Source organism: Camellia sinensis, chromosome 14, assembly GCF_055761805.1.
Source record: "Camellia sinensis isolate YWXY chromosome 14, ASM5576180v1, whole genome shotgun sequence".
NCBI classification, from domain to species: domain Eukaryota; kingdom Viridiplantae; phylum Streptophyta; class Magnoliopsida; order Ericales; family Theaceae; genus Camellia; species Camellia sinensis.
The window spans coordinates 40,848,592-40,874,508 of NC_138974.1; the positions used below are offsets into that span (position 1 = coordinate 40,848,592).

The 25,917-nt window shown below is 35.8% G+C and overlaps 1 protein-coding gene and 1 long non-coding RNA gene across 6 annotated transcripts; one reads left to right on the top strand and one right to left on the bottom strand.

Annotated features, from left to right (window-relative positions):
- Positions 1-4,611: 4,611 nt before the first annotated feature.
- LOC145807404 (uncharacterized) lies at positions 4,612-7,270 on the bottom strand. The gene is made up of 2 exons (XR_014350458.1): positions 6,953-7,270; positions 4,612-4,984 (listed from the first exon to the last, which is right to left on the bottom strand). It is a non-coding gene; the product is annotated as an uncharacterized LOC145807404 (long non-coding RNA).
- A 382-nt stretch (positions 7,271-7,652) lies between these two features.
- On the top strand, positions 7,653-18,807 carry LOC114274197 (uncharacterized). 5 transcript variants are annotated; one of them, XM_082905497.1, is made up of 6 exons: positions 7,653-8,465; positions 15,280-16,207; positions 16,661-16,800; positions 16,883-16,975; positions 17,912-18,009; positions 18,558-18,807. In XM_082905497.1, exons 2-6 carry the CDS (start codon positions 16,198-16,200, stop codon positions 18,580-18,582), a joined length of 366 nt encoding a protein of 121 aa, XP_082761623.1. In that variant the 5' UTR covers positions 7,653-8,465; positions 15,280-16,197; the 3' UTR covers positions 18,583-18,807. The 5 variants fall into 5 exon arrangements, with proteins under 5 accessions (XP_082761623.1, XP_082761625.1, XP_082761624.1 ...); XM_082905499.1 differs by having other exon boundaries at positions 16,123-16,207; XM_082905498.1 differs by lacking the exon at positions 7,653-8,465 and having other exon boundaries at positions 15,021-16,056; positions 16,123-16,207.
- Positions 18,808-25,917: the final 7,110 nt, after the last annotated feature.

Below are 25,917 nucleotides of genomic sequence, written 5' to 3' on the forward strand. Positions count from 1 at the left end.
TTGATTTAACATCTTTACCCTCCTCCTCATAGACAAAGTCTGTCCACAAGGCATCCTCCTCTTGCATCTCTTAGACTTTCATCTCAATATCCAAAGCACATTATTTATCCAAGCCCAAACATCTGACCTGTTGCTGTTCCTGCTTCCAACCAATTATTATGGCTTCTTTCTCTTGTTCTTGCACTTTTTGGACTATTGACTGTATGTCTAATGCTGAAAACTTAATTAAAGCCAGAGATTTGGCCTCCTGGGTTCCATTTCTTTGCCTACAACCAGGCATCATTGTCATCTTTAACGACAAACTCTTCATCAACACTTTCCTGGACTAAGTGCTTCAGGTGTGCTAATTCCTCCTCAGTCGTCACTTCGGCTGATCTATCAGGCTTTTTTAGTATATTGAGTGGTGCTACTCCTTCAGTATACAATTTGGCCTCTGCAAAATCTACACAGGCTATGAAGGGTTGAGGATCTACATTGATCTCCTCTGTCTCTCCATTACACAAGACCATCATGATTTTCTAACGTAAAGAGGAAGGCACACATTTGTTGGTGTGAATCCAATCTCTTCCAAATAAAGCATTATATTTAGCATTGCTATCGATAACGAAGAATGTTGTCATGCAGTCCCTGGTTCCCACACTCAGGTTGATGGGAAAAATACCTGAGGCCATCTGTTTGTCTCCAACGAAGCTAGCAATGGCTATACTGGTTGGGATTAGTCTGGGGTTCTTCTTTCCTAGTTTCTTCAACGAAGATTTTGGAAACAGATTTACTGCTGCCCCGTTATCCACCAGCAGTCGATTCATCTGTATTCCATCGAAGAAGGCCTTGATATACAAGGATTTAACATGTTGTGTCATGGATGTCGTGAGATACTCAAAAGGGTATGCGAGGTTAATACTTACCTCTTCCTCATTCTCATCTTCAGTTTCTATTGGTGTGACTACTTCAGATTCGTCTTGCACCATACTAACTTGCGAGTCTTCACTGGAGACTGGAATTGGGTCAATCTCCTGACCTTGGTTTTCATCTTCAGCTTGAAACTCTTGTGGTAATATGAGCACCATATTCACTGACACCGGAGGAAATGAGCCAAATTGGACGACTGGCTATACCTGCTTTCCCTCTTGGTCAACTTGTTCAATTACTTCAGAAGTGTCCTCCATGCTGCATTCTGGCACTTCTGTATTAGTAACTTCCTTCGAATGGTCTGTTTCTGCTGGCTTTTCAACCAAAAATATCTGTTCAGCCATGAAGGCTTCAAACATTTCTTCCTTAACTACTTCCTTCCTCTGGCCTGGGACGACTTCATCTTCTATCTCACTATTACTTTCCATCAGAGCCTTTTCTAATCCTGCCAAACTGGACCTTTCTTTGGCTTTTAGCTCAGAGTGAACCTTGGCCAATTGTTCTCTGCAGCAACTCTTTTTGTTTGAAAGAGTCGATTTTAGATTACAGTCTGACTTTGAATCTTCTTCTCCTTCTGCCCGGCTCTTTAGCTGAACCAATGAAGAGATTTCTCCACCTTCTTTCAGATCTTTTTAACACTGAGTGTACCTTCATTGGATCTTCTTTCTTTGGGATCTAGAAATCACTGGGACCATATTTGGTTCTTTTGTTTTTGGGTGCTTAAGCAATACCCAATTGTTTGGAGCCACCAAAGGAGGTTTTACCATCCTGCCTTGGTTTCCAATAACATTTCTTTGGGTAGACATTTCCCTAGGTTTGTTCTGCATAACAAACCAATCTGGAACTCCAGGTACCCACGAACCTACTGACCCAGCTGTTGAACTGTTTCCTTCTTCCTTCGAAGCCATCTTCGAAGCTGGCTGTGAAGACCACTGCTTGGCCCTGACTCCCTGCTTTGGGCCTAACTCAGGCCTTCGATGAAGGTGGCCACTTTCCATCCTGTGTGAGGCTGGTCTAGGAGGCCAATCTCTGGCTTTGATCCCATAAGCTGAACCTTTCTCTGGTCTCCTTTCAGGATAACTGCTCTCCATTCTGTAATGATTAAGTGGTCTAGACTCATATAAAGGCCTCTTGCCTTTAGAATGCATTCTAACGGCTGTTGGCTCAGCCATTAATGGTTGCTGCCTAATACTAGTTGGATATGGCCTTTTGTTATAAGCACTGGTCAGTTTAGGACGCCTCTGCACATCCTTGTAATATTGCTTCCCATCAATTGGAAGCCCTTTCAACCACTTGTAGCTCAGCCTGTATCTAGGACACATTCTTTGCATGGCAGCTGCTTCTAAAGAATCGTCATCTAGTGCTTCTTCATCAGAGTGTTCCCTCTGGTTTGAGAAACCTTGTCCAATAACTGGTAGATTTCCAGTGTCTTTCTTGACAGTTGTCTGGCTGGCAATATGCATTTGCACATTGACTTCTTTCAATTCTTTCAAAGACAAGTTCTGGAAGTCTGGCAAATAACATTGGTTGCCACCTCCCCAATTTCTGGGAATAGATTTTTATCAATCCCCATGGCCTTTTCTACTTTAGCTGGGAATTTCAGACTCTTCTTTCGAATATGCTCTTGGATCCTGTCTCGAAAAATAATGCAGTTTTTAGTTGAGTAAGACCAAGAATTATGCCATTTACAATACACTTTTCCTTTAAGTTCCTCTAGAGACGGAATTTTGACTCCTTTAGGTAACTTCAGGAAATTTGCAGCAAGCAAACGATCAAAAATGTCATCTGCCTTTGTTAAGTCAAAAGAGTATTTCTTATGAAGGACTTTCTTTTTAAACTGCTAATCAATTGTTGTATCTTTATGAATTAATGCCTCACGGATCATAGGTTCTTTCCCTACAATCTCTGCTGCATCAATCTCATAATTAGAATCTCTATAATACGTCTTGTACGATATATTACTTCGATCATGTTCTTCTTCTAGTAATGTTTCATACCTAGATACCTTATACGTCGATTCCACTAAGTTTCTAAACTCAGTTGAGTCAAACTTCTTTTGAAGCCTAAACTCTAGACCATTTTGAGACAATCTCACAAATTCAAGCTCTGGTAAGATGATCCTACATTCATTTCGTGCTCTTTTAAATCTGGCAATAAACTGAGTAGCCTTCTCATCAGGCCTTTGACTCAATCTTGCCAAGTCTGCCATGGAAACCTCTGGCTCTGTTTGGAAGAATTGGGCATGGAATGCCTCTTCCATTTGTTGCCTAGTTTGGATAGAACCAGGTGTAAGGTTAATATACCATACAAATTCTGCCCTAGTTAGAGAGTTTGGGAACAAACTTAACTTCATATAGTCATTGTTAATAAATTCACCACACTGAGCAGCGAACCTAGCAATATGTTCAACCATTGACTGGTTTCCATTCCCATAAAAAAGAGCGAAGTCAGGTATCTTAAACCCCCTTGGGTATTCTTGCACCCTGTCTACCCATTCTGGATATGGCTTCCTGTACACAGGAGTTTGAACCCCCTGAGCCATTGGTCCACACATCTCTCTAACAATGTCAACAATTTGGTCCCTAGGGACCATATTTTGTGCCTGTTGAACCACTACTAGAGAAACAAACACAGGATTTAGTGGACAACCTTGTGGCTGGGGTCCTCTTAGTCCATAGAGTGGTATGTTTGGGACTGGTTGTCCCTGTGGTGTTGGCTGTTGTTGAGGGTATGGATGACCTCTTTGAGCCTGTCCTGCAAAAGGACCTGTGAAAGGTACTGGAACAGGTGTTGTGTCTCTTTTAGTTGCAGAAAAGCCTTCCAACCCTCCGGGTATAAATTCGAATAAAGGGTTAGTGAACCCCCTCGTGCCAGGTATGGCTTCGAACATAGGATTTGGAACCATCCTTACACCATTTTCTTGTATTGGGCCAAATCCACCAATTTGCATGGCTTCACTGTTAAGTAATGAAGCATTTTGATTTTGCCATAGGCCTCGAAAGAGGCTCATACCAAGACTGGGGTGGTGGTCTTTCATGGTTTTGGTTACTAGTTTGACCATTAGTATGCCCATTACTCTGCATATGCTGTTTATTTCTAGCTAATCTTTGCTGAAGGGCATTTGAATTTTCCTCTATCTGCCTTGCATTTGTTGGTTGGTGGGCATTCATTTGATCCAAAAATGATGTTGCCCACATTTCCATTGTGTTCATTAACTGCTGTCCCATGGCATCTAGTAGGCCACCCCGTGGATTCATTGGCTGAGTAAATAAAACAGTGAATGGTCTAATTCCTTGGCCTCGTCCAATATTATGAACATGTGGTACTTGTTCCGAAGTGCTGGTTTGTTCGACCATGGGTTCTGATAAAATGAGTGTTTCCACAGGATGTGTTATCACATTATCCTCTGGATTAGGTATTTCTACCTCTCTTTCCATGCCTTCTTCCAAGCGTTCATTTTCTCCTTGTCTCCTACGTCTAGCCATTTCAATTTGTTCCACTGGGCATGCCAAAAATATATGTTGGCTTTTTTGGCTTTTGAAAGTTATTTTTGTAATTGTGAGCGTACCAGCAAGGATCAATCAGTCCTTACAAAATGTCAATTGCCAACCAATTATCAAACGATTATGTTTTAGTTTTTTCAGTTTCAATGAAGAAGATTTTTACTGGTGACTTTGTTTAAGAGAATTAAGAAAACAATGATTAAATGAAAAACAGTTGTAGTATTTCATTAAGCAAAATGAAAGACTTACAAAGATCTGAACCAGCCTTGTAGAGGTTTACAGCAACAAGCTACTTGAAAACTACTCCTATGAACGAAATGCAGTGCGAGAATTTGAAGTATAAAAATGTAAAGACCAAGAAATGTAAAAATTGGAAAAGAAATAAAGTAGAATAAAACTGGTTTTCTAGATCTGAGTCTGGGACTTTATCTGGGGTCTTCTCTGCTATTTATACTTCTCAATGATGACCATCGAACTGCACTTCTAACCGTCGAATCGCTCTTCCATGATCGCTGATCATGTTGCCTTATAGTTAGCTCCACTATGCCATTACTTGCAATTAGGCTTTCCTCCTGATTTTGAATTTGAATGTGAGTAATCGTTCAAGCAACATCACTTTGTATCTCTTTGCTGATCTAGTGCTACGCAGATCTTATAAGAACCAATACTAACTACCACGTGTACGATCACAATCGAAGACTTAAATAGTCTTCCCGTATTACTCTTATTCTGCCATGCGTTGAATTGTAATTGGCTTTATACAAAATATGTAGCCAATAATAACTCTGTAATTAGTTTTGACTCGAAAAGGCAAGGCAAGAATTTCAAAATGATAAATTTCTTGTAAGACTTCGTAAGAACATCTCTAATTTATATGCTAAATTTTGATATGTTAAATAAAATTAAAAGTTTGAATGACAAATTGATATATGCCAATTTGATATGTCTTAAACCTCTCCAACATATATGCCAATTATTTTATTTTATTTTATTATTGAAAGATGAATTAAAATATTATTTTATTTCTAAAAAAATGCTATAATTAAATATTTGACATGATCTCAAATTTGGTATGCTCTCCACCTTTGCCAAATACAAAAGGGGTGGAGCAAAAATTTGAGCTGCAATTTGATTGTTGGTGTGCCACGTTGGATTTGACATATAGATTGGAAATGTTGTTTCATAATTTGGCATATAGGCTCACTTTTAATATGCTGTTTCGTAATTTCTTTCAATAAAAAAATTTGTGGAGACTTTTAATTTAAACATCCTTACAAATAAAAATGTATAATTAAACAAATAATATAATTAAAAAGAACTTTTTTCAATCATATAATTGGAAAAAAATATTCTTGGAATTCTTACCACTTTCATTTAATTAATATCCTAACAATAAATGCTAATAGAAAAAATTATTGATAAAATGTTTATTGTTTGAGGACCTGAATAAGATAGCTTAAAGCAATCTTTCCAAAGGTTAAAAAAAAAAACATGTTTTCTTGTTCTACAACACAACTAATTATTTGAAAAAAAATCTATATTCTAGTTTGCAAAGACTCTAAATAAATCCAAATTTTATTTACAAAATAACAGAAGAATATATATAATGCATTAAAAAAATAAGGATAAATTACAAATACACCCCTGAGATTTAATTAAAATACAAATCGCCTCTTATGGTTTTAAAAATTACATTCCATTTATGAGGTTTCTAATTTCATAACAAATCATTCCTTTTATTAATAAATCATCAAGTCAATTAACAGTTTTTAATGATGTTAAAATATGTTTGAATTAATAATTTAGGTAATTTTATTATTGTATAGAAAAGCAATTATGAATTTCATTTTTTTAGTTATTTCTATTAAATAAAAAATTCTAATAAGGGGATATTTATAATTTTTCAAATCACAGGGGTAATGGTAATCTGTATTTTAAGCAAACCTCAATGGGTGTATTTGTAATTTACTCAAAAATTAACAAAACAAAGGATAAATAACAAATACACCTCCTGAGATTTGATTAAAATCCGAATCACCCCCTATAGTTTTGAAAATTACATTCCACCCTTTGAGGTTTCTAATTTCATAACAAATTGCCTCTTTTATTAATAAATCATCCAATCAATTAACAGTTTTTAATGATATTAAAAATATGTTTCAATTAATAATTTATGCAATTTTATTATTGTATAGGATAGAAATTATGAATTTCATTTTTTTAGTTAATTTTGTTAAATAAAAAATTCTAATAAGGACATATTTATAATTTTTCAAACTGTATGAGACAATTTATATTTTAAGCAAATCTCGAAAATGTATTTGTGATTTACTCTGAAACAAATAATTAGAGGTAAACAAGACCATTAGTTTGGGCCGGGCTGATGGTCCGGCTAAAATAAAATAAAACAAAACAAAAGGTACAGTAGACCTTCTATTACGGTTTGGGCCGCGGTGGTGGTCCGTACAAAAAAAACAAAAAACAAAAAAAACGCATCAAAGATAGAGAGTTCATCCAAACACTGTTTAATATTTCCTTACCACCGCCAAAATCGTCCGCGAGAGAGAGAGAGAGAGAGAGAGAGAGAGCGCGCGCCACAAGAAGCTCTGCTCTGGCAAAGCGTCCAAGTTGTGCGAGTACTCAACGGCTCCGAAGTTGTAGGGTTGTCTAGAAATGTCACCTCCTCCACAAACCAAACGACACTCTCGCACACAGACCAAACTCTCAGCACCCACATTCAACGACCACTTCAACGCTCTGCTCATGCTCCTCCTCCTCCTCTTCCGCATCCATCTCATCGTCCGTCCACTTTTCGGCGTATCTTCTCCTCAATTCCATCCCCAAGTTCTGATTCTGCAATTTCAACCTTTTTTCAATGGAAGATTGGGATCGGAGTGTTTATTGTCTCCAAAGACTATCAAAATCCAGGTAGTCGAGCTTTTCTCGTCAATCAAAAATGGTATGTCAACTTTTTGGATTCATATTTTTGCATAACTAGGCAATGCGGATCCAAATGTTCGTTTCATTTGATAAGTTTCTATTGTTAGTTTATATGATCTGTAATTTTACTTCCTTGCGATTGAAAATTCATTGTCGGCCAATTGATTGTGTTTGAATTTTGTTATGCATTCGAGTGGAAATGCCAATCTGAAAAGGAAAACACTATAGATTGAAAAGAAATAGATTAACTCATAAAATGAGAAATAGATGCACTGAGGAGCTGACTGCCGTGAACTTGCACGCAGAGTGAAGATATATTGTATTTCGAGATAATCTGGTGAAGATGTGCTCTTGTAAGTGTATCCATTGAAATTCCAAAGTGAAAAACGAGTTAGAACAACAAAGTTACTTTACATCATGCACTCAGTAGCTTTAGGGCATAAGAGCCTCTACAGGATTTTGTTGCAATATGCATACTCTTGACTCTTCCTACATGGCTCATTCACACAGTAATGATAGCGTGCGTAGTTCTACAATATTATTTGATCCCATGTTTGGAGGTTGGTGAGCTGTGATGTCTATAACAAATTAAGCTTTTAAAGACAAACTTTCAGGGATAAAAATAATTTGTCTGTAAAAATTATGTTTTTAGAGACAAAATAAAAGAATTAAAAAAAAATTAATCATATTATTATTTTTTTAAGACAAAACCATTTGGTTACAAAACAATTCATGACTTTTTGCCTACAATTTTGATTCGTCCCCAATAAACTCAGCTCATACATTATTTTTATTTTATTTTCGTTCTTTCAACTTCAATAGTTGGGATTTCATTTCCTTCACACCAATCTCTCTCTCTCTCTCTCTCTCTCTCTCTCTCTCTCAGCTCTAATTTCATTGTTCTCGATGGTTTTCTGATTTCAACCCCTCTCTCTTGTGATCGAATCCCTAATTTCATTGTTTTTGGTGGTTGTTGATTTCAATCCCTCTCTCTCGCGATCGAATCCCTGATGGCTGTGAGCACAAACTGATCGCTGTGTTCTTCTAATCTCATTGATTTCAACAATTAAGGGATAACATAGCATCTCTCTCCACTGTGATTTCAGCATCCAGGTTCGATCGATTAATCGATTTCAGTCTCATAGATTTGGTTTTTGATTTCAGCATCCAGTGTGATTAACCAATTTATCGGTGTAGTGTTTGTGTTGATGATGCATTATCATAATATGATTCGTTTTTAATTCGTATTTGTGAGTGTTGTTAGGGAAAATATGTGATTCCCACAAGTAAATCAATCAATGGGAATAAAAACTAATGCGAAAAAATTAAATCAGAAGCAACACAAGAATTTTTACGTGGTTCCCTCAATGTGAGGTACGTCCACGGGATCGAAATCCGATTCCACTATCAACCAAATAAGTTTCAAATGATTACAAACGAGACACCAATGGTCTCACAAAACCACCCTTAGGTGAATTCCAAATAATCACAAATAAACAAAGTGGAAAGACCTCACCAAATAGATGAACCAAAATCTTCAGAACCAGAGTTGAAGAAGATCCAAAATAACGACCCAAATCAACTTCACCAAAGCACCCAAACAAAGATGCACCAACATCAATTTGCTGCTGCTACTCACTGATTTTTCCGAAGCACTATCTCACCAAGAAAACGGCTGCCACTTTTCTTTGGGAAAAACAATACACACATCATAATATTGTGAATCTAGGGTTTATTATCAAACCTTAGTTGTTTCCAAATTGGATTGGGTCTCCACAAATATAATATATAAAAATATACTATACCTAAATTAAGCCAAATTAAAATTCTTTAACAAACCAATTGGGTCCCACACTCCAATAAGGAGGTATACCCAACAATTCTCCCCCTACCGACTTAGGTGGAGATATCAACCATACCCGCCAAAGTTCGACACATCAAATGTTTGTCCACTACAAGAAAAAACACTTTTCGTGACCAACATTTTGGTCGCGAAAAGTACCATATTTGGTCGCTAAAACCTTTTCGCGACCAAAATATGTTAGTCGCGAGTTGGTCGCTAAAGTCTCGTCACAGATAGTTTTCTGCGACCAAAAAAGCCTTTGGTCGCTAAAAGTGACCATTCGCGACCAACTTTTTTGGTCGCGGAAAGTCTAATTCATATTAGCCAAAAGTAAACTTTTAGCCACCAAAGATAAGTTGGTCGCCAAAAGTCAGCGCCTTGACCCAAAAAAAATAATTCTTTTGTGCTGCCTGGGACTTGAACTCCTGACCAAGGAGTCACCATGCACCCAATCCACTCTACCAATAACATGCTTCTTATTTATATTTGGCAAAAAAAAATATAACCCATAAAAATTGAGTTATATATTATTTTATAAAACTTTTAATGCCTAAACAGAAAAATAGCATGTAATTACAGTAGTATCTTTTTTTTTTAAATTTATCCCGCCATAACTTTCCGCGACCAACTTTTTTTTTTGGTCGCTAAAGGGTAATCTTCCGCGACCAAAAAAGTCTTTGGTCACCAATAGTATACTTTTCGCGACCAACTTTTTTTTTTGGTCGCCAAAAGGTGATCTTCCGCGACCAAAAAAGCCTTTGGTCGCCAATAGTATACTTTCTGCGACCAACTTTTTTTTTTGGTCGCCAAAGGGTAATCTTCTGTGACCAAAAAAGCCTTTGGTCGCCAATGGTATACTTTCTGTGACCAACTTTTTTTTTTGGTCACCAAAGGGTATATTTTCCGTGACCAACTTTTTTTTTGGTCCCCAACGGGTGATCTTCCGCGACCAAAAAAGCCTTTGGTCGCCAATAGGTGTACTTTCCGCGACCAAAAAATTTTGGTCGCCAAAAGTTAAATTTTAGTCGCAGAAAGTGGACTATTTGCGACCAAAAAAAATAGGTGGTCGCCAAAAGTGTTTTTTCTTGTAGTGGTCCTTCAACAAAGTCTTTGTCAACACATCTGAAATATTATCAACCGTTTAAACCTTTTCGAGTTGCAACAATTTCGAATCTAACATATCACGAATCTAATGGTATCTCACATCAATGTGTTTCGATCTCGAATGAAAAGTAGAATTTTTGCTCAAGTGAATAGCACTTTGACTATCACAATAAAGCACATATCTTTCTTGCTTTAAACCCAACTCTTGCAAAAATTTCTTCAACCATAACTCTTCTTTACAAGCTTCTGTAATTGCAATAAATTCAGTTTCGGTAGTTGAGAGAGCAACACATTTTTGTAATTTAGATTGCCATGCCACAGCTCCCCCTGCAAAAGTCATCAAATACCCCGAAGTAGATTTCCTAGAATCAACATCACCAGCCATGTCAGAATCTGTGAACCCATCAAGCATCGGCTTACCATCCCCAAAACACAAACACACTTTCGAAGTCCCTCGAAGATATCTTAGAATCCATTTTACCGCTGCCCAATGTTTTTTACCCGGATTAGAGAGAAAACGACTCACCACACCAACAGTGTGTGCAATATCCGGCCTTGTACAAACCATAGCGTACATCAAAGAACCAACTGCTGAAGCATAAGGAACTTTCAGCATCTTTTCCTTGTCTTTCTCACTTGTAAGACATTGATTCGAACTAAGCTTGAAGTGACCCGCAAGTGGACAACCAACCGGCTTCGCTTTATCCATATTGAACCTCTCAAGAACTTTCTCAATGTAGCTTTCTTGAGACAACCAAATTAGCCCCTCTTTGCGATCACGAACAATTTTCATACCAAGAATTTGCTTTGCCAGTCCCAAATCTTTCATAGCAAAAGACTTGCTCAACTCCAATTTCAACTTGTTTATCATGGTAAAATCTTGACCGACAGTTAACATGTCATCAACATAAAGTAAAAGAATAATAAATTTACCATCCGGAAAATTTTTCACAAACACACAATTGTCCGAAGTGGTTTTAGAAAAACCATTATTCATCATAAAAGAGTCAAATTTTTTGTACCATTGTCGCGGGGCTTGCTTGAGGCCATACAAACTTTTCTTCAATCTGCAAACAGATTTCTCTTTTCCTTTTTCCACAAAGCCTTCCGGTTGCTCCATGTAAATTTCTTCTTCAAGATCACCATGAAGAAATATGGTCTTCACATCAAGTTGCTTAACTTCAAAGTTCATACTTGCAGCCATGCCAAGTACAACCCGAATAGAAGACATCTTTACAACTGGCGAGAAAATTTCATCAAAATCAATACCTTTCTTTTGCCCAAAGCCTTTCATAATAAGACGTGCTTTGTACCTCAGATTCTTGCCATCATTCTTCAATTTGAAGACCCACTTATTTTTTAAAATTTTCCTCCCCTAAATCATAAGTGTGATTTTCATGCAAGGAATTCAATTCCTCTTCCATTGCCTTTTTCTAATCATCTTTCTTTGCATGCTCAATTGCTTCTTGGTAGCTCTCTGGTTCCCCTTGATCAGAAATCAACACAAATTCATTGGGAGGATACTTTCTTGAAGGTTGTCGGTCCCTTGTAGATTTCCTCAACTCAAGTTGTGGTGGCGGTTCTTGAGTTGGATGCTCTTCCTCAATTTCTGGCTCAACTTCATTAGGATTAGCATCATCCTCTACATCTTCAATAGGTGGCTGCACATCTCCCCCATTTTCATCATCAACTGAAGATGAAGGAGATGGATCCATGTCAATGAGATCACTAGTTTTTGGCTCCGGTTAATCACCTTTGCCAAAGTCTTCAATTGTTTGGTCTTCAAGAAACACAACATCACGTCTTCAAATGACTTTCTTGTCGACCGGATCCCACAATCTATACCCAAATTCATCACGCCCATAGCCAAGAAAAATACATTGTCTTGACTTGCTATCAAGCTTGGACCTCTCATCTTTTGGAATATGAACAAAAGCTCGGCAATCAAACACTCTCAAGTGCTCATAAGACACATCTTTACTGGTCCAAACTCTTTCTGGAACATTACCATTCAAAAGATAGAAAGGTGACAAATTGATCACGTCAACCGCTGTCTTCAATGCCTCACCCCAAAAGGATCTTGGCAATTTAGCTTGTGAAAACAAACACCTTATTCTTTCCACAATGGTGCGGTTCATCCTCTCGGCAACTCCATTTTGTTGAGGAGTCTTCTTAACTGTCTTTTGATACTGAATACCTTGGCTGCGACAATACTCATCAAATGGCCCAATGTATTCACCACCATTGTCTGATCGTATGCACTTCAATTTCTGCCCTGTTTCTCTTTCAACCATGGCCTGAAAATGCTTAAATACTTCTAGAACTTGATCTTTAGTTTTTAGTAGAAAAATCTAAACTTTCCTTAAATAATCATCAATGAAAGTAACAAAATAAAGTGCACCACCATGTGTTCTAACTTTTAAAGGATCACAAACATCCAAATGAATCAACTCCAAAACATTTTCTTTTCTAGAAGCAACATTTTTATGAAAAGAAACTCTATGTTGTTTACCCGCCAAACAATGAACACAAGTTTTAAGATGTGTACCTTTCAAACCGGGTAGAAGGTCTTTCTTGAACAAAACTTGCTGCCCTTTTTCACTCATATGGCCAAGCCATTTGTGCCACAATTCAGTAGAAGTATCATCTTGAAGTGCATTGACAACACCTTTACAAATTTTTCCTTACATCGAATAAAGTGTATGAGTCTTCTTACACTTAGCCACCACCAAGGAACCCTTTGTGAGCTTCCATATTCCATCACCAAATTTGTTGTTGTAGCCTTTATCATCTAGCTTCCCGGTAGAGATCAAATTGAGGTAAATGTCAGGAATATGCCTCACATCTTTAAGCAACAACTTGCAGCCCAAATTTGTTTCCAAGCAAACATCACCCAAGCCAATAATCTTGGACAAACCTTCATTACCCATTCGAACAAAACCATAATCTCCTTCGGTGTAGGTAGTGAAGAAATCAACTCGAGAAGTCACATGAAAAGAAGCACAGGAATCAATCACCCAATTGCTCTCTTGGCCCACAAAATTGATATAATCATCTTCACAAACGACCATGAGATCACCATTGGTAGTAACTACCGTTGTGTCTTCTTGCTTCTTGTCCACACTTTTGTCACACATTTTCTCCTTATTCTTGAGCTTTCGGCATTCTCGCTTCATGTGCCCTTTCTCATGGCAATAATAGCACTCAATATCTTTCTTTGAAAAAGAACCATCTTTTGATTTATCACGGCTTTGATCACGACCATGAGGAGTTTTACTCCTCCTTCTTGTTTTGCATCGGCCTCTCACAACAAATGCTTCCGAATGAGAGGGACCCGCTGATTTTCTTCTAGTTTCTTCATTCAACAGGCTACTAGTGACTTGGCCCATTGTGACAACTCCATCGGGCGCCGAATTACTGACGGTCACAACCAAAGTCTCCTAACTTTCGGACAAAGAATTAAGTAGCATCAAAGCCTGCAACTCATCATCAAAAACAATTTTCATAGAAGCAAGTTGGTTAACAATACTCTTTATTTCATTCAGATGTTCTGGAATAGGGCTGCCCTCTTTATATTTTAAATTAACCAACTTATGAAACAGAAAAGCTTTATTTGTGGCTGATTTTCTTTCATAAAGACTCTCTAATTTTTTTCATAAATCATGTGCTGAAGTTTCAGTAGCAACATAATGAAACACACTGTCATCAATCCATTGACGGATAACACTGACGGTTTTTCGATTAAGCCTATTCCATTCATCATTTTTCATACCCTTGGGTTTGCCACTATCACCCTCAATGGGTCCATACAAATCTTTACAAAATAATAGGTCCTCCATTTTAGTTTTCCAAGTTACCCAATTGCTTCCATTGAAGCTAGACATACGACCCACATTCCCCTCCATTGATTTACACAAATAAATAAATCCAAATAAACCATAAGCTCTGATACCAGTTGTTAGTGAAAATATGTGATTCCCACAAGTAAATCAATCAATGGGAATAAAAACTAATGTGAAAAAATTAAATCAGAAGCAACACAAGAATTTTTACGTGGTTTCCTCAATGTGAGATACGTCCACGGGATCGAAATCCGATTCCACTATCAACCAAATAAGTTTCAAACGATTACAAACGAGACACAAATGGTCTCACAAAACCACCCTTAGGTGAATTCCAAATAATCACAAATAAACAAAGTGGAAAGACCTCACCAAATAAATGAACCAAAATCTTCAGAACCAGAGTTGAAGAAGACCCAAAATAACGACCCAAATCAACTTCACCAAAGCACCCAAACAAAGATGCACCAACATCAATTTGCTGCTGCTACTTACTGATTTTTCCGAAGCACTATCTCACCAAGAAAACGGCTGCCACTTTTCTTTGGGAAAAACAATACACACATTATAATATTGTGAATCTAGGGTTTATTATCAAACCTTAGTTGTTTCCAAATTGGATTGGGTCTCCACAAATATAATATATAAAAATATATTATACCTAAACGAAGCCAAATTAAAATTTTTTAACAAACTAATTGGGTCCCACACTCCAATAAGGAGGTATATCCAACAAGTGTTAGATTCGGTAATTGTGGATATGAAATAGCCGTAATTGTGGAGAGAGAAACAAATGCAAAATTTATATTTGTGAGTGTTTGATTCGTTTTGCATTTGTCACAAAATTTATATTTGTGAGTGTTTGATTCAAAATTTATATTTGTGAGTGTTTGATTCAAAATTACTTCATTTTGAAGGTAATATTGAATTCCCTGATTTGTCTTTTAGTCTTAATCATAATATGACAATGGCTCTGTTTGGTTAAGCAATTTTCAAAATCTGTTTAGTTTGGCGAAAACAAAAATTATCTTATAATAGCATGTATTATCTTATTTGCCATAATTTTCTCAGCTGAAGTTTAAATGACTATGCTGAGTCATTGATCCTGTTTTCGTGACAGTTGTCTATCTTTCCACAGGACGGATGACAAACTGAAAACTTGTGGTACCTTGTTGTGTTGTTGTCAGGGCTACACCAATGACATTAGGTAGACTAAAAGAAAGACAGTCGGGTTTGTCTATCAATGGGGGTAGTTTTTTTGTCAAATAAACACTGTTGAGTAGATTAGGAATTTAAATTGGTTTGCTTCAAAACTTGTTTCCTAGTCTGGCAGTGGGAATTTATAAACGTGTTAATCAAGAAGACGAATGTTAGGGAGGAGGGAGCTATTGTTTACATGGCTACTCTTCTTACTCAAGTTATGTTCATTAATTTTTTATACCCTTGTGTTTAAACGGACCTGCATGAGATATAAAATGACTATACATCACATAAGGATTTAGTTATAACTGCACGTATTCTAATTATAATTTGATTCCTTCAGTAAAAATCTTACTAGGGTGAATTATGTGTTGTTCTTACTTGCATGGGCCGGATTGTATTGCTCTTCTCTAGATCTCCTTTTGCATCTCTCTATTTTCCCCAGTGATCCTCCCTAGTTTGTTGTAAACACTCTGCCCTAAAGGACTTCCTTTAAACGGAACTCGTCAATGTAAAGTTGAGGAATTTCAGTAATGACTAGTTATCATGATATATGCTTCAATTTTGATGCTGCATTGTGCTGAATAAGTGATGAGTTCTGGGTTCATATTCCTTCACATCTGTGTGATTAGTGGGAACTCTTTCTTGGGTTCTCACGTAGTAAAGAAGCAATTGGCTTGTGGTTACCTGGTGTGAGTCACCGTTCTAAACCAAGGTACTCCCTCCCCTTTCTCTCCCTCAGTCTAATTCGAAAGCTGAATAAATTATTTTCTTGTGATAGGCCTTGGTTTCCCACCATCAACTGCTATTCAGACCTTCATATTGCCTTGCGCTCTTTGACATCCATCAATAACACATGTATTCAGGTAAAAGTAATTTACAAAGTATTTGTTTTTTCCTGTTTTTTTCTGTTATTTGAACAGTAAGAAATCTTTCTCACAGTTGATTTTCAATATGTCCTCCATGAGAGTAGAACTCTTTTGTTTTCAAACGTCTCTTCGATATGTCAACTTCACCTTATTTGCCACCAGCAACCAAAATGGTTTGAAAGTTAGCAATTATGAATGTTGACGTTGGATAAGTTCATCCATCCACTGGCGGTTCCTTCAAATTGACTGAATCTCTTTCTTGGAATTATCTTATTCTGGATCTAAAGGATAATAGCATGTATTATTGTATAGTCCCAAATGGTTTTATTTGCTTAGCTGCCCTGCCCCTTTATACTGCTGATCTTTGTGTCAAATTACATTTAACTACCAATTTTTTTTCTTCTCTTCATATTCTGAGTTTTTTTCTCGTGTTACTAATTTTATTTGAAGTGATAACCATATTAAAGGGCTTCCACCTACGCTTTAGAAGTTTCCTTACAATGGAATCTGCCCTTGCGGGTCCACTTGAAAATATGAAAAAAGAGGTGTGGAGGTTCTTGTGTGAAAAGTGGTCTGACAAGGACTATAAGGTAACTTTGTCAATCTTGTAGATGAGAAATGTTTAATAATAAAATAAACACTTTGTACTCTGACGTATGCATTCAATAATAGGTGAGATGTGGCAAGAATAAGTTGAATTGGGAGAAGTTGAAAGTGCTCGACATTGCTGGCTCGAAAGCCTTCAGAAAAGTGCAATATGATGAGGTATTAATTATAGAATCTATAATTTATGTTTTGCAATTGTGATTGAACAACGTAATCTATGTTGATGTTTTATATTTTTTTTTTTTGCTAATTTTACTAGATGACAATATATGAATGGTCTAGATTGAAAATAAATTAAGAGATTAGGATTTAAATTAATAAAATTAAAAATTCATACATTATTTTGTTACAAGAGTCCAGTCTTAGGCTTTTCTTTTTAATTTTCCCACATATTTTTTAACACTTGTACAAATTTTGACACATTTTTTTGCATATATCTATACACCTTTTATACACTAATAGCATTTTTTATATTATATTAATTATATATATGAAATGATGATATATATATATATATATATTTAATTTGTTACAAATGTATTATCTGTCACTAATGATGCTGGCATCAAAGCACAACATATAATTTTGGGAAAATAACAAATCAGTTGAAAGTTGAAAAAAAAAAAATTAGATTAATGGTAAAGTTTATAAACTTTAATTATTAAAGTCACCAACCATTCTATGTATTTGTAATTATTTTTGAAAAGTTACCTTGATTTATAATTTTTCCTATAATTTTTCGAAACTAGCACATCAACACATAAAATATTGCTTACTTAATTAGTCATAGCCTCAAAAGAATAGCCTAATTTTTCAAATCAATTTGATTAAACCATATCTCTAAACTTGCTGTTATCATCTCCTACACTTTTTCTGAGAAGTTATTTAAAGGTTTTAGAACAATATAATATGGTGTTTCAATTTAAATGCGATTGGTTCATCTCTATGTTACTTATTTTATTTTGTTGTTTCAATAAGGGTACATTCAGTAATCTTCCTTCTTTTTGAATAAATTTCCAATAAGTGGAATGAAGGCATAAAATTACATATCCATAATTTGTGTCAAGAAATTTAATCAGAAAATTAATGTATCAGGCAAATTCAACTCTTATATATGGTGAAACACACACCTTGCCCCGGCAGGCAAAGAGGAAGTACTGCTGCCCGAATTTACACCAAATCCTGTTTTGGAGGTACTTGAGAAAATTTTCCTTGCAACTTGGGTTTGACAAATTCCATCTCGGGCATGTCTTGTTTGTTCTATAAATTCTTCCTGGGCAATTTATGCCATTTCCTGTTTCTGAATGAATATTTTTACTAATTTGGTAGTTATGGGTTGGAGATCGCCTTTAACAGCATATGAGTAAGACTTGGGGATAGTGTGACATTGTTTTGCAACTTAATTTGGTTAATGGTATTGTTCATGTCAGTTAAACAATGTTGAGCTCAACTATGAACCATGCAAGGTAACCATTCTTCATCTTGTTTTCACAACATCAATGTAAACTGTGTCTATCTTGGAGTAATTATTTTCAAATTTTTGTAGCAAGTTGATTTAGTTTAATCTTTGTTAACTCTTGAATATTGGTAGTGAATTTTGGACGGCTTTGTGTACTAAGATTTATGTGTGATTGTTGCAGATACTACAATTGGCACATTAAATTGCAATCTATTAAATTAATTTATCATTGGATAATTTTTAATTGGTAATCTATTTGAGAGTTTGGCCTATTCTATGCAGGTCCTGCAAGTTTGCGTCGATTTGAAGTTTGGGAGCTCTCTGCTAGATTTTAAATGCCATTTCAACAAAGCCATTGAGAAGAAAATGCGATGAGTTGAGTTGTTTTGTTATGTAGGTAGATATAACTTCAATTATAATCTGTTCATTGAATAGTTGAATGCTACAAACAATGCTTATGGCACTAGCCTTATAAATTGGAAATGATACTTTTGAAATCTCTGTCAGTTTGTGATATACAATTAAGATATTACATACTAATGAATTAGAGTATGGTATTTGTTTGTTATTGAAATATCTTTTGATTAAGCCTCTTTGAATGTGATGAGCATTTTTTTTTTCTTTCGTGTAGTTGAATTTTAATTTGGAGATGAACAGATGGTCTGGTGATATGTTTGATATTTTCTGTTTGGTTGTTGAGAAATTCAGAAAGGAATATAAGTTGATGTTCATACTAGTATTTTTAGAGTAATTGTTATATAAAAAAAAATAAAAAAAAATTATCAAACTTTTACAGACCAATTTTAGTTGTCTTAAAAAAATTATAACCTTTACACATTACTTTCATTCGTCCCAAAAACTAAACTTTTAAAGACCAATTTTTTTGTTGTCCCAAAAATTAATTTTTGTCTCCATAAATAGCCCTCCGGGACTATAATTAGATTTTTAGAGACAAATTTTAGTTGTTTCAAAATCAAAACTTTTTGCAACTATATATTTTTGTCTTTTAAAGTCTATTTATAGTGATAAATGCAAAATTTTGTTTCTAAAAGTCATTTTTTGACTTTTCGGGATGGGCCATTTGGGACAAATTTCGTGACGGAGAAAATTGGTGGGCTAAAGTTTTTTCCAACAAATATTACACTTTTAAGGACGAGATAAATTTGTCCCTAAAATACTGATTTCTTGTAGTGTCTCTTGGAAAGGTTACATAAGATTGCAATTTGCAACATCCAGTGGACGTTAAGGATGGTGCATTGAGGTGTGTGATGTTCATGTTGGGGTGTTGATCTTTCTATGGGTTTTGGGTGGATGGATCATCAAGGTACATCTTTCTATTGGATAGGTTTAGGCTCCAAAGACACCTTCAAAGGTAGGCTTCTTTGTTTCAATGAATAGATCATCCATTCATAGAAAAATCATAATATAAGATAACAAGAATTAAGACGAGAAAGGAAAAATATTCAACATTCAACAATATTCTTTACACTGAAGTAGGTTTTCTAGTACCATATGTAAAGCCCTTCTCAAAAATATAAAGCAGCTATTTGGTGTAGCTTCTTATACTTGAAAGTCCTGTTTGTAGGGAGAATTTCATAATGACTTTTATGAAAAGATGTATGTTTGGTGAATGGTTTGTTTGGAAGTCCTTTGATGTTGGTCTAATTTAAAACAACCAAACATCATATATGTGGGGCCCAACATTAAAAATGAATATCAAACATGACCTTGATGTGTTTTTATATATACATGTAATTATATATTTCTAAATTAACAAATGTATACGGTAATGTGTAGAAAAAAGTCAAAAGATATGTCCACCCCTCCAAAAATAATAAAATTTTCACTTAATATATGTATATATGTTTGAAACTAACAATAAGGATATTAGAGGTATTACTGGCAGCTTATTAAACAATAAAATTTTCACTTAATGTCACCAAACTTACCAAAAATAATAATAATAATAATAATAACAATAACAATAAATAAATAAAACAAAAGTACTTCTATGGTCTCAATAGAAGTCCCACCAAACTCCATTCTCTTCCAGTCACCCCGCTATGAGAGCCTTGGATGACGAGGACATAATCGCTATAATAAGAGGCACTATAAGAAAATTGGACTTAAAAGACGGAACTTTTTGCGATGGCACAACTTGCCGTCGTAAAAAATGTGACTTTTTTAGATGGCACAGCTTGCCGTCGCCAAAAATGTGACATTTTGAGACGGCACAACTTGCCGTCACCAAAAAATGTGACTTTTTGAGACGACACAACTTGTCGTCGCAAAAAAAATGTGACTTTTTCAGACTGCACAACTTGCCGTCACAAAAAATAGAGTATTTACGACGGCATAAAATGCTGTCGCGAAAAAATGGAGTATTTGCGATGGCAGAAATTGTTGTCGCAAAAAAATAGAGTTTTTGCGACGGTACCAGCTGCAGTCGCAAAAAAAAAAGAAGAGTTTTTTGCGACTGTAATAGGTACCGTTGCACACAAAAAAAAAAAAAAAAGTAAATATATATATATATATATATATTGTGGCTTTGAGACAGCTTCATATATATATAGTCACAAAATGGTTTAAATAAATACAATGGTATTTTTCTATCACAAAAAACAAAAAAAAAAAAAGCGACGTTGTCTTACTCTTTTGAACATTTCTCTTTTCACTCATTTTTTCATCTTCCTATCTCTCTGTCTCTGTCTCTATCTCTGTCTCTTTTCTCTCTCTCTCTCTCTCCCTCTCTCTTGCTCTCTCTTTCTCTCACTCATCACTCTTCTCTGTCTGTCTATCTCTCTCTTTCTCTTTGTGTCTCTGTCTCTCTTCTTTTTCTCTCTCTCATTCATCACTCTTCTCTGTCTGTCTGTCTGTCTATCTCTCTCTTTCTCTCTGTGTCTCTCGTCCATCTCTCTTCTGTCTATCTCTCTCATCTCTCTTCTTTCTCTGTCTCTCTTCTCTCTCTCTTCTCTTTATCTCTCTCGCTCATCTCTTTCTGTCTCTCTCTCGTTTATCTCTTTTCGTTCTTTTTTTTCTCTCTCTCTCTTTGTCTATATCTTTCACCTATTTTTTTATCTTTCTCTCTCTCTACTCATTCTCTCTCTCACTCATTACTCTTCTCTCTCTGTCTATCTGTCTCTCTCTCTCTTTCTCTCTCTCTGTGTCTCTCACTCATCTATCTCTTCTCTCATCTCTTTTCTCTCCCTGTCTCTTTCGCTCATCTCTCTTCTCTCTATCTCTTTCATCTCTCATCTCTCTCTCTCTCGCCCATCTCTCTCTCTCTCTCATTCATCTATCTTCTCTCTATGTCTCTCTCGCTCATCTCTCTTCTCTCTATTTCTCTCTCTGTCTCTCTCGTTCATCTCTCTTCTCTCTCTATCTCTCTCGCTCATCTCTCTTCTCTCTATCTCTCTCTCTCTCTGTCTCTCTCGTTCATCTCTCTTCTTTCTCTGTCTCTTTTTCTGTCTCTCACTCTCTATCTCTTTATCTTTTTGTCTATTTCTCTCTCTCTCCCCCACTATGTTCACGTTGTTCACTCTCTCCCTTCCGTCTTCTCTATTTACTAAGTTCCCTCTCGATTTATCTATCCACTACAAGAAAATGCACTTTTAGCGACCACTTTGTCTCTCTCTTGCTCATCACTCTGTCTCTGTCTCTCTCTCTGTCTCTGTCTGTCTGTCTGTCTGTCTGTCTCTCTCTCTCTCTCTCTCTTACCACTCATCTCCTTTACCACCTTCACCACTACTACAAACGTCATTCCACTACCACCATTACTACCACTGTCGCCACTTCACCTCTACGACTACCATTACTACTACCATTGCCACCACTCCACTACCACCACTACCACTACCATCACCTTTCATTCATCCCTGCCACTCCATTTACTCTACCACTACCACAACTTCACCACTAATCTCCTTCGCTATCACAACCACCACCACCATCATCTCTTATCCACCACCTTCACCATTACTGTCGCTCCCTCTCCTCTACCACAAAAAATTAGTTCATGATTTTTAATAACCAAAAAAAGTGGGCCGCAGAAAAATATTTTTCATTAACCACAGAAAATTAACTTTTATTTTAGTGAAAAATATTTTTCATTAAAATATTACCCCTACTTCTACCAAATAAAAAATAATAATATTTTTTTCATTAAAATAAAAATGAAACAAATAAATTTTCAATCTTAGTAACTAAAAAAAAAAGAATTTTTTTTTTAAAAATTCATTAACTACAAAAAAATATATATTTTAACAAAAAATAAATTTTTTTGACGATGGCAACCCCCATTTCAAAAAAAAAAAAAAAAGAGTTAAACAGCATTACTTTGTTATTTAAATTTCATTTTTGAGCCCCCAAAAAAAATATTTTTATTTTTTATTCCCGCCCTTTTTTTTTCCATTCCCGCTCCCTTCCCTCCCCTCCAAAACAAAAAATCCCCAATCTCAAACCCAAAAATCCCTAATCTTTTCTTACCCCCCTCTCTCTCTTTCGATTGATGGCGAGCGGCAGAGGAGCAGCAGCGTCGTCGTCAAAGGAGGAGCAGTGACCCCTCCCCAAAACAAAAAATCCCCAATCTCAAACCCAAAAATCCCTAATCTCTTCTTACCCCCCTCCCTCTCTCTCGATCGACGGTGAGCGGCGGAGGAGCAGCATTGAAGCAACAGCAGTGTCGGCCTCCTCTTCCGCCACCTCAACATCTCTTATGTCTTTCTTTCTTTACTCTTTTCTAGATCTTATTCACTGAAATTCCAAGTTTCTTTCAGCATAATAGTCTATTGAATCTATGATAAAATGTAGTGGAAGAGTTATATCAGTTGTTAAGTTTGATGCATTACTGGTTTTTGTGTCATACATTGCAAAAAAAATGAGCTTTTAAATTTCAAGCAATATGGGTATTCATGAATCATTGACACCATTGCATTTTATTGAATATACACTGAAATACTGGATTAAAGTGCGTTATGTTGCTGATTGTGCGTTACTGGATTTGTGTTGTTTTATGTTTAAGTTTATTTGATTGAGTATAACCCTTTGGATTTTGTCTCTAATCTTTTACAACTTTCAGAATGCTTGGTATTCATGTATTTGTGTGGGCACATTGTTTAGATCGTACGTTAATGTGCATAAATTTGTTGGGCTGAAATTGTAAAGCCCCCGAGTGATACCTTTAATTAGCTGGGTTAAATTTGAAAATTAGCTGTTAATCTCAGTTTATTAGTTAGTATTCATGGGTCACTGAACTAGATTTGTGGAGACATTAGATTAATGTCTATGATTGTATATGATTATGGCACCAACCTTGAGGATTCCTAGGCTTTGTTTCCAACCTAGGCTGGTGATAGTGGTGAGACAAGTGTTGTGAACCAAATGAGGTAGGTGCAGTGCAAAATAATTTAAAGCTTTTTATTGAATTTAACCTTGAGGATTCCTTTGGATTTATGCATTGCCCTATTGTGTGTGACCTTTTAATTAACTCTTCCTCTCCAATATTTTTAAGTTCTCTTGGTTGGGTGTCCATTGGCTATTCTTTCGGCCATTGGAAAAGTTAGTCATGCTTTGGTTTTAGTTTGTCATGGGAAGTTGAACAATTCCTCTTGACCTCAGGTTTTGTACTTTTTTGGTTGTTGTTTCCTTCCCTTATTTCCCTCCACCCCACCTCTCACAAGACGTTAAGAGGCATGATACAAAGATTTGTTTGCTCTCCCAAATTTGAACAGACTGAGAAAATGGAGAAATTGCGTAAAGACTTAAGGGAACAATCTCTGGATCAGGAGTTCTATAAAAGACTCACAAGAAGTTTCAAGTGAGTTACATTTTCACAGATCTAAGTATAAGCATATGTTAATAAAATGAAACTTTACATTCTGAAGACATATGTGATGTTACTTTGGAAAATGGTAGTTTAGGCCTGTGAGTCTTTTGTTTGGCTGCTTGTCTCATTGTAGCTGCTCCAAAGGTTGAGTTAGAAAACCTTCTGTGAAGTGGACTGAGGGGCTCACTCTCATCTTCTTCTCCTGGTCCTGCTTTATAGGACTTGATTGTTGCATTTATACTTAAAACTGTTCATAAAAATTGTTGTTGTATCTTTATTTTAGGTACAAAGTTGGTTCCAGGATAAGCAGCAAGCTTATCCTTTGAAAGATGCTTCTTCACCTAACCCTCCCGAGAAATTGTCAGTTGTTCCAGAAGTTTTCCCTCTGAATAAAGCAGATGAAAACCCCAAGCATCTAAAGGTACTTAAATTGCCCCTTTAAAAAAGAAAAGAAAAGAAGGTACTTCAATTGCTGGTATGCTGTTCAGTACAGTGGGATATATTTTCAATACTAGGCCTCCAGATCTTCGATTGGATCCTTTTGAAATGAGTTTGTCTAGGTCTTAAAAATGCTGTCTATACTTAATACTCTGAACTTTTTCCAACTGTAGGAGGGTTTGAGAAACTGAGAGGACTTTTTGAACAAATGAGAGTTTCTGGAGTCACTGGACAAGCAAGATGCTTAACTTGCGATGTCTTCTCTTTTACTTCAACTGCACATGAACATATGAACAAGAAAGGGAATCTAAGAGCCTTTGTTTTGTTTTTGTTGAATATACAAGTTCTTGGAAAAGAAAATTTAAAGAACAAAGATTTTTTCGGCCTCTTGTTTTTTACCAATAGGTCCTACTTTTGGACTTATTACTCATTAAGACCTATTGATCAATTTATCAAGTGATAAACTTACCAATCTCTCTTGTTTTTATGAATAAATTTACAATAATAAATTTATCAGTCAGGACCTGTACGTAAATAAGTCTAGTTAATAAGACTGACTGACTGGATAATTAAAAATCTCAATCAGTCAGGACCTGTCCCTAAATATTGTGGGTCTCTACAATTGTTGCTCACATACAAATATCTACTGATCGTTAGTTTTTGAATATTTGTGTGCATGACTATTTCTTCAATTGTTGATCACATACAAATATGTTCATGTGTGTATGTTTCTGTATGTAGAATATCTTTTTAATGGACTTTTGTTGTGTGAACTATCTTGAGTTTCTATTTTGTTTGTTTTTTAATGATATGTTTAATTAGTTACTATACATACAAGCCCTCTTGCATACATATATGCCTACATATATGTGTTAATATCCACACTTATGGTTTGAAAAAAATGAAGAAGAGAAATCAGATATGCATTTCCCTAAATTTGTTTCTAAAGGTCAAGTAATTTTGGAGTTGTTGAGGCATTTCCTTCCTTCTAGTTGTGGCATGAGGTATCCACTTTATGCACAGCACACCTTATATCTTGATTCTTATGATTTTGAATCATTAAGTATTTTTGCTAATCTCTGTCCCTATAGCAGTTAAATTTTTATTTTTGTATTTGATTGAGATGTTTAATTATCCATGTGGGATTTGATGACTAACAAAAAAATTGTTGTATTTGATGTTATAGTAGTTAAATTTTTATGTTTTTTTTTTTTTGTAATTAACATTAACACATAATTATATTGTCATTAATTATTTTTATTTTTATTTTTCAGATATTTCCCATATAGGAGTGTGCTTCTTGTGGAATGCACGCCCGTGGAGAATGTGGCTAACTTTTGTTTTTGTTATCTACGAAGAATGATGAGAAAAACATTTAAT

Bases quoted from the DNA above. Each gene is read 5' to 3' on its own strand.
- LOC114274197 (XM_082905496.1), top strand. From the start codon at position 16,507: ATGTATTATTGTATAGTCCCAAATGGTTTTATTTGCTTAGCTGCCCTG. The intron at 16,976-17,911 runs GTATTAATTATA...TTAATGTATCAG, and splicing joins GAAAAGTGCAATATGATGAG to GCAAATTCAACTCTTATATA. The intron at 18,010-18,557 runs GTACTTGAGAAA...TATTCTATGCAG, and splicing joins CACCAAATCCTGTTTTGGAG to GTCCTGCAAGTTTGCGTCGA.